This window comes from Lepidothrix coronata, unplaced genomic scaffold, assembly GCF_001604755.1.
Source record: "Lepidothrix coronata isolate B3197 unplaced genomic scaffold, Lepidothrix_coronata-1.0 Scaffold112, whole genome shotgun sequence".
NCBI classification, from domain to species: domain Eukaryota; kingdom Metazoa; phylum Chordata; class Aves; order Passeriformes; family Pipridae; genus Lepidothrix; species Lepidothrix coronata.
Genome location: NW_016690292.1, coordinates 650,647 through 658,848, shown reverse-complemented (window position 1 = coordinate 658,848; position 8,202 = coordinate 650,647). Strand labels below are relative to the sequence as shown.

The 8,202-nt window shown below is 49.4% G+C and overlaps 1 protein-coding gene across 1 annotated transcript in view; it reads right to left on the bottom strand.

The window, feature by feature from the left end:
- The window catches only part of LOC108502078 (vitamin D3 hydroxylase-associated protein), an 11,047-nt gene extending 3,874 nt beyond the window's left edge, over window positions 1–7,173 (bottom strand). Inside the window, exons 1-11 of the mRNA XM_017824590.1 lie at window positions 6,596–7,173; window positions 5,501–5,614; window positions 5,021–5,164; window positions 4,546–4,679; window positions 4,019–4,225; window positions 3,445–3,485; window positions 2,727–2,851; window positions 2,236–2,361; window positions 1,420–1,517; window positions 861–960; window positions 572–616 (exon numbers count right to left, since the gene is read on the bottom strand). Of these exons, the coding sequence (XP_017680079.1) occupies window positions 572–616; window positions 861–960; window positions 1,420–1,517; window positions 2,236–2,361; window positions 2,727–2,851; window positions 3,445–3,485; window positions 4,019–4,225; window positions 4,546–4,679; window positions 5,021–5,164; window positions 5,501–5,614; window positions 6,596–6,805 (1,344 nt within the window). The 5' untranslated portion in view covers window positions 6,806–7,173. The remainder of the gene's footprint in view (window positions 1–571; window positions 617–860; window positions 961–1,419; window positions 1,518–2,235; window positions 2,362–2,726; window positions 2,852–3,444; window positions 3,486–4,018; window positions 4,226–4,545; window positions 4,680–5,020; window positions 5,165–5,500; window positions 5,615–6,595) is intronic.
- Between the last annotated feature and the right edge of the window lie 1,029 nt (window positions 7,174–8,202).

The following is an 8,202-nucleotide window of genomic DNA, read 5'->3' as shown; positions in this document are numbered from 1 at the left end:
AATTAATCAGCTTTGTGACTGTGGCAACAGAAAAGAATTAGGAAAATGCACAGACAGCGGCCCATTTTTATGAAAACTGCATGACCATTCTGGGAAAAAGCTATGGCATCATCCAGCTGATTCAGCTGGGTTCACATGTGCTTACAGGTGCATCGAAAGAGCTTATGTTAAAGCATGCCAGAACACCTAGACAGAAATCATGGCAGTCTCCTAAATTCACTTGCTCCCAGTTTGGCGTGTCTCTCCTTCTTTTGAAGGTGCAGGTACCTCACATGCATGCAGGGAGCTCTGCATTAACTTGGCACATGATGCTCTGGGCACCAGAATCCACCTGATGGTGGATTCCCATATCTCCCTGTGCTGATTTCTGTCACTAAAAAGATCCTTAAGCTCTTAAAATAACCTCTGGCTGAACAGCCCTGGATAACACAGTGCTAGGACCAGGTGGTGCAGAGGAAGCACATATTCATCTGGCTCAGCCTGTGCCACACAGCCCTGGCATCTACCTGCACGTATGGGTGGAGACATCCAAGCACATCAACTTTCTCTAGACCTACTTCAGTGTGTCTTACCCCACTCCACAGAGAGCACTGAGATCTCGAGCAATTCGTGGATACTTTTGGAGAGAAGAGAAGAGAAGAGAAGAGAAAAACTTGGGGTTAGTCAACAACACCACAGCTGAAATAGCTGGTTACCATGTGACTGCATTTGGGAAACACTTCCCATCCTAGCAGAATTGGCTCTGAAGAACTGGTAGGGTTTCCAGTGAAGTGCTTTTACTCCCCTACCTCACTGCACACGGAAACCTTCCCACCTTGCTGATTTCTTATAACACAAATGAGACACGTCCACACACTTACTATGGGTTTCAAAAGGAAAGCCAAGATCCTTTTCACCGGAGCAGGAAGCCTGTAAGTATTGAACTGGGATTTCAGGTTGGGATCCACGATGTCTCCTTTGCTGGAAGAGTGGAGAGTGAAAAAGGACAATTCACTGTGCCAGAGCTACAGCAATAGCAGTGCTGCTTCCAAGGCAGAGTTTGTCTTGGAAGGGACTCGCTAAAAGACAAATCTGCCTGTTTCTAAGGAAAACACTGAACAATAGATGCTCACAGCAAATGTTACAGATAAATCAGTACTTCACTGCCTATGTCATCAGTGCTTTAAAAGTTCTGGAGAGCTTTGCAGTGGGGCCTGCTTCACCCTGAAGTGAGCAAGTGGCTGGCTGGGTATCTACCATGTTATCCATGCATGTGAACTAGCTGCTGCCCACGCTAAATTCATCCTTCCAGAGACTGCTCCTCTGCTGCTCCTGTATCAGTTTGCACCCACAAGAATATAAACACTCTGGATGCAGCCACTGGCTATAGTATACAGTGCCAAGTCTCACAGCCCACACCAAAATAGGGATTTTACTCACAAGCAGTCCACCAGGTGAGCAGCACCATCCGAGAAAATCCCTCTGGTGAACAGCTCATCTACCATGTAGTCAATCTTGGGCGGTGCAAAGGGAACAAGCTGCAAGGAAACCATCCCTGTCCAAGAGGCAGCAAAGATGAATGATTCATAGAGCCCTCTGTGAACCTTGCTGCCTCACCAGTGAGATGCCTGGGAAGTGAAGTAGTGGGAAGCTTAGACCCTCCTCGCTGCTGTAGGACAGCAAGACCCCATTTTCAAAGGGAGCTGGGTTAGCAGTATCTGCCTGCTGTCCTTTCCAAGGCAAAAACACTTACTGTGACCTGGCACAGGCTCCACTTCTCCACATGTTAGAGAAGAATTATTAGAGGCTTCAAAACACCAATTTTTTAAAATTAATTTGCATCGTTGGAACAGCTCCCATATAGAAATCCCCACTGGTAGAACTGCAGAATAATTTAGGCTGAAAGAAGTCCCTGGGGGGTTAACTGCTCCACCTCGCTTCCCACTTACCCACCAAGAAATCTGTAAGCTGTGTTTAGTAGATGTGGGATCATGGAAACTGCTGTGCTTGATATTTATGGGAACAGCAAACATGATGGAAAAAAACCAGTGCTTGGGGTGACTTGGAGATATCTTAAAATAATTATCATGTCTGCTAGGCCAGAAATATAAACAAGATCACTTCAGTTTGGGAAATAAACCATTGCATTTGCCTTCTTCTATTATGAGCAGGAAAAGTGGAGATGGAAAGTGATTTGTCCAGACTTTGTAAGGAGCAGGGTAACAGCTCCAAGCAACCACAGGCATAGAAACCCACCGTGTGCCCTGCATCCTGGAGGAGCTTTCTTGTCTGCTGGATGGCCCGTTTCATGCTGGGTGAGGGCTGGAAGTAACCATCTCCTTCATAATACCCAATGCGAAGAGGATTTGAACTGGTGTAAACCTGTGAGAGGAGGAACCACGACTTACACACACTACACGTGCAGGACTGGATCATTCCCAGGGCTCAGGGAGGCACCAGCTGAGCTCTCCTGGGCTGGGGGAATGATGGGAACAATAGGGCTGGGCAAAAGCAGTGTTGTCCAGAACACAGGTCTGCACCAGTGGTCCTTGGCATGGTCTTTCTGACACCACCTCCTGCCTGCCAACCCTGCCGTGTGGCTGCTTCTTTCGGTCACTCATGCTGGGTGTCCTCTGTCCATGAGAACACGTATTTCCCTGGATCCTTTGCTATCTTGGGACATGAAACCAGATAGGATTCTCCTGAGGTCTCACTTTGTTGCTGGGAACATAGAGACATGGGATTACCTCCTCATCGAAGGGGATGGGGGGCACGGTGGGGTCCAGCCGGAACATCTCCTCGCAGAGCAGCGCCCTCATGCACAGGGCCAGGCTGTCCACGTCCCTTGCCATTGGCCCCAGCATCGCTGTCACTGCAAGGACAAAGGTCCTGTCACTGCAGGCAGGTGGGCTGGTGCTGTCCCATGTTACCGGTAGGGGTCCAGCAGGAAAGAGTTTCAGTCAGGCCAGGGAAGAGGAATGAGGAATGAGTGTAGCGTACAAGGAGGTCCAGCAGGGATAACCTGTCAGTCTCAAAGCAAGGGCAGCCTACTGAGGCTGACCTTCTGGGCCAGGCTTCTGCAGGCACAAGGAGGGAGGGCGGTAGCCTTCTTGCCAACAGCAATGCTGCCCAGCAGCAGCTGAAGCTGGCAGAGTCTCCTGGCACATCTCCAGTGAAATATCCCAGGCCTTTGGGATGTGCATCTCACACCTCTCCTGCTACATGTTGCATTGCCTGGACAGGTGTTGATTCCTTTCTGCTTAGATTCAGCAAACACCTGCCACCATCCAGAAGAGAGTAAGTGGTGTAAAAAGGTAGTAGTAACACATGGCAGGTCTAATAGGTCACTGGTTTGACTGGCCGTGAGACACATAGTTGAGCAAGCACCCTTGCTGGCCTTTCAGTTGTAGGAGATGTAAGAAGCAAAGGTTTGACAGTAGTGACATGTCATCAGGATGGACTTACCTGATTGCATTCCTACGAGAGGAGAAACGACACCCTGTTTGCTGGGAACATAATGGGAAAAGCAGATTAGCAGCAGCTCTGGCTGTAAGGCAGGTCACCACACTGAGCTGCAAACTTCCCATTTGCCCTCAGTCAACATCTAGTAGGGCAAAAGTTCCTGCACTTCCTAGGCTAGAAAAACTTCCTTGGTCTGTAAGCTGCTAGGGGCTAATCATCTCTTTTCCCTGGTGCATCTAATTCCTCATCTATGGACAAATCACCTCTGCTAACCAGAAAACTCTTACAAGCAAAGCAGGGGCTGGAAAATATCTGAAAAGGAAGTGACCCTGTAGCATTTGCTTTCAGCTTCTTGGTCAGGGCTATTAAAAACTGAATAAGTCTTTGTTGTGCTAACAGGTAGAAGTCATCTTGTGTCATTAATAGAGACTTTAGCCCAAGCTGGCACGAGGGCAGGTTAGCTGTAAACTTAAGCCTGGAGGAAACCATGGACACTACTGCAAAGTTTGATGCACTTTGGGGGATGCCTTGCAGTCTCCACATTGGGTGGAAGAAGAGGACAGAAGTTGGGATGTACCTGATCCTGTTGCCTGTGGGTTTGAGCCCACAGAGCCCACAGAAGCTGGAGGGCAGGCGGATGCTGCCAGCTACATCCGAGCCGATGCCCAGGATGGAGCCTCCCCCTGCGATCAGAGCTCCCTCCCCTCCCGAGGAGCCCCCGGGGCTCTTCTGGTGGTTTAGAGGGTTCAGTGTCTGGCCAAAGATGAGGTTGCTGCAGTCGTAGCTGGGGAGAAGAAGATCAGCAGGTGAGTGAGGTACTTCTGCCTCTGCAAACCATAAATACAGGGCACAGAGGATCTGTATAGGGATGAGAGTGGAATTAATCCCAGCAGGTAGAATCAGCATGAAGTAGATTTGTTGGCACAGCTGAATTTAAGGAGAAAGAGGCATCAAATACGAGAGAAATCATTTCAGATTGAAATAAGGAGGCAATTAACTCAACGTGCATGATTAGCTCGGACAAGGGGGGGAGCTTGCCCACACTCTCTGTGATAGCAGGAGTCATGTATCATAGTGTTTTCATGAAGGCAAACATGCAATTACTTTATCATTGTCTGTGGGATGTTGGTTTTCACAAAGGGGATTGCCCCCTGGTGCTTTAGAACCTGGACGATGACACTGTCTTCTTCCTTCACTTGGCCCAGAAACTTCACCATCCCTCCAGAGGAGATGTGGCCCTTGGGGATGGGAAACAAAGCTCTTTACGTACAGGAGAAATCCTGTTTGCCACAGGAGGCATCATGATTTATGTCTGTTATCGTTACAGTTCCAAAGTTCCCACCTAAGTTTTCTCAGAGGCAGAACAGGACCTGACTACCCCAGGGAAAACCCAATCAGAGCGAGTTAGAAATTTCTGAAGAAAACAAGATTTCATCAGAAGAAAGGCAGGTTTGCTGGTCTCACAATATTTGATCCAGATTCTTGTGTGAGAGAACTCTTAGCCAGTCCTGAGGTGAGGATGGGACATCCTGGCCTGTTTCCAGCTCCAAGCCAAGAGGCAGGGGAATCAGGGGTGTACCTTGCAGTTAATGTGGTCCTTGATGCTGATGGGAATGCCATAGAGCAGCCCTTTCTCCTTCTGCTTCTTCAGTTTCTGGAGCTGATCCTCACAGCCATGAATGAAGTCTGTCACACAGTTCACCTCCCGATTCACCTCCAAAGCCTCTCCAAAACAGAGAGGAGCAGCAAGACAGAAGAATGGGTGGAAGGAGACATTACTTATATTCATATAAGTATGTGAATATAAGTATATACTGAAAATGCAATCTCCTCAAACTTTCAGCATATATTTTTCAGATCTTATCTATAAACTTCACGTGTTTCTTTCTGGGATAATTTTCTGCCCTGGATCTCTGTCCTACTTACTTGCCTGCAAGCCACGCTTCAGACATCCCAGTACTGACAAATTGTAATCCCCAGCATTGCTGCTTCTCTCAGAAAATGAGCTGGTTTTGCATTTGAAAGTCCCACTGTCCTCCATGCTGAAAGCATCACTCACTTTGTCCAGGTAGGAGTAGAGGACACTTTCTGGGGACAGGGACCCCTCCTTCAGCTTCTCCGCCAGCTCCACCATTGTCAGCGAGAGGATATGTGTGGTCTGGGTGCCTGGGTTCTAAAAAGAGTAGGAAATTGAGTGCAGAGGGAAAAAAAAAAAGAAAAGGCTGCTGTTGAGGCTGCAAATACCCAGTTCTAACATCTGCCCAGCAATCACCTTGAACAGAAAATTTTAGAAGACATACCCTGTAGAAATGCAAACCTCCCACAGAGCACTGCGTGTGCTGGAGCAGGGAATTTGCTGACGGGGAAATTTGCTGAGCCTTAGTTCATAAAACCAGGATCAAAACAGGGAGAAAACTGCTCCTTCACTGGAGAGTTGTGTGAACCTGTAAGAGCGGTTTGACCTGTCTCTGTTTACTCTCCTACAGGCCTTCACCCCTCTTCTGACTAACTCTAACTTGAATAGCAGTTCAACCAGCTAAAGTTTTACAAAATTTATCATTAACATGGGGAAAAAAAGTGTGTAGGCTGTTTGCAACCTCCCCTCCAAGAGAAGAACAGCAGTAGGTGTTTATTATGGGTCTAAGACAGATCCCAATTCCAAGTACCTGACCTCCTAAAATCCAGGTGCTTCTTTACCTGGGCATGGGCAGGAGGAAACGGCTTTTGGTCACTGATGTGCAGATGTTGAAAGGATGTGAACTCCCCTTGTACTTTGAGGGTGATGGGGCAGTCAGGTCCCCATGGAGGGGGAGAGGTAAGGAGGATGGGAGAGGAAAGGCTTGGCAGTAGGGATGGATGAGGAGAAAGGGCATATGGAGGTCTGGGGTGGTGATCTGATTGAGAAGGTCCCAAGCTCCAATAATTCCCTCAACAGGTCTGTATTAAGAAATACTTCCTTTACACTGTCTGTTATGGGAGGGGTTTTCGTGACAGTGGAGGGTGATGACCCTTAAAAAACATTGGATTGGTGACACTGGAAAACATGCATGTGCCCTAACCACCATTCAGAGAGGGATTGATCAGAGCTCCCCCATTTCTTTGGTTATCCAAAATGTAACTCCTTCCTCCCCCACACATTTTCCCTCAAATTTACCTCTTGCTTAAACCTGCGAGCCGCCTTCTCCATCCTTTCCAGGGCCAGATCCCGAGACCTCCTCGCCTCCTGCATCTTCTGCTGGACCTGCCTGTGTCCCAGCCATTTCAGGAGCACGACAGCTGCAGCTGAACTGCAGAGCAGAGCTGAGAGGGCACGAGGGTCCCCCCACGATGGATCCAGGACCTGCCACAGTCGCTCTTGGGTCATGATTTCTCTCCCCGTCCTTTCGGTTTGGGTCCAGCTACAGACACTGGAGTCTCCCACCTTCTCCTCAGGAGGGCAGATAAATGCAGACTCTGTGACTGCCCTGCTGTGCAGGATCAGCTCTGAAGCAGAGTTGCCTTAACAAAGTCCAGGAATGGACTTTCTAGACCATGGACTTTGAAAGGGTCTGCCTGCTGGAGCAGTGCTGTGGGTCGGGCTGCAAAGCCATATACTCAGCTTACTCAGTTTGGGGGGGCTTCCCCAAGGCTGGGGTGTCCCCCAATTCTGTGTCTCCCCAAGCCACTGTTTGCTGCTGTCCCTGGCTGCACACAAAGCTGAGTGCCTGCAAAGCCCAGGTCTGGGCTATCCCTACCATACCCACACCTATTAATTAATTAACATTTACACTCATTAACTAGAGATGCTTGGCCATCATCCCTGTCCCTCAGGCAGCATCACCTGCAGCCCTTTGAGCCTGGGAAAATGTAGCTCTGCTTGTTCTGGGGAACCTCACGCAGGGAGTGAAAATGCCCCTGTGGAGAGGTGGGAGCTCAGGAGAATGAAGAGAATGCAGGTGACTCTGGAAATGCAGCGTGGAAGGAGCCATCTGAAGATGCCTTCAGGGAGTATGACTCCTCTGTATCATTTTCTAGCCAAGCCCCTTTGAAAAGCCTTTTGGCAACCTGGATCAGAAGGTGAGCGCTTTTGGGAAATCCCCTCTGGTGGATGCAGAGTCCTGTCTGCTCTCAGTTTCCAAGCCATCCTCCAGCCAGCAGGGTGCAAGGAACTGGACCATGTAGTCTTACCAACCCCAAGAGCTGCCCCTTGCCATGAGTGCTGCCCCTGCCCAGGACTGTCCCGTGGCTTAGTGTGGAAAGGAGGGGCTGAAAAAATTAAGCTTCTCTCGATCCTCACGTATCTGCAAGCCCACAGGGAAGGAACAGGGCATGCCTCCAAGAGCTCATTGCCAAGATGCAAGGCAACCCAGCTGTACCTGAGGAGATGCTGGCCCTGCTCCAGGCAGCAGGGTAACAGAACTTGTAAGGGGACTGCATCCAGGATAACCATTGCTCTCTGGTGGAGAGGTCTGGTTTGGGGACTGAAGCGAGTGATTGTGCTGCTACCCTGTTACCTGCTTGCCTGTTAAGAGACACGCCCGGTGGGATTATTCCTGTGGCAGCAGGGGAGGGAGCTTGGGCGAGAAGTGAGACCTCGTAAATAAATTGTTTGCTGACTGGAAAGGTTAGGAGAATCACTCCTGTTCGGACAGGGAAGGCTGAAGAACAAGGCAAACAACTCGGGGTGTATGTCACCAACCTCTCCCTGCTGACTGCTGGGAGCAGCCTGCAGCTGGCCCTTTTGGCAGCCTCAAGTCCCCAGAGCCGCCCAGCAGCTTTGGC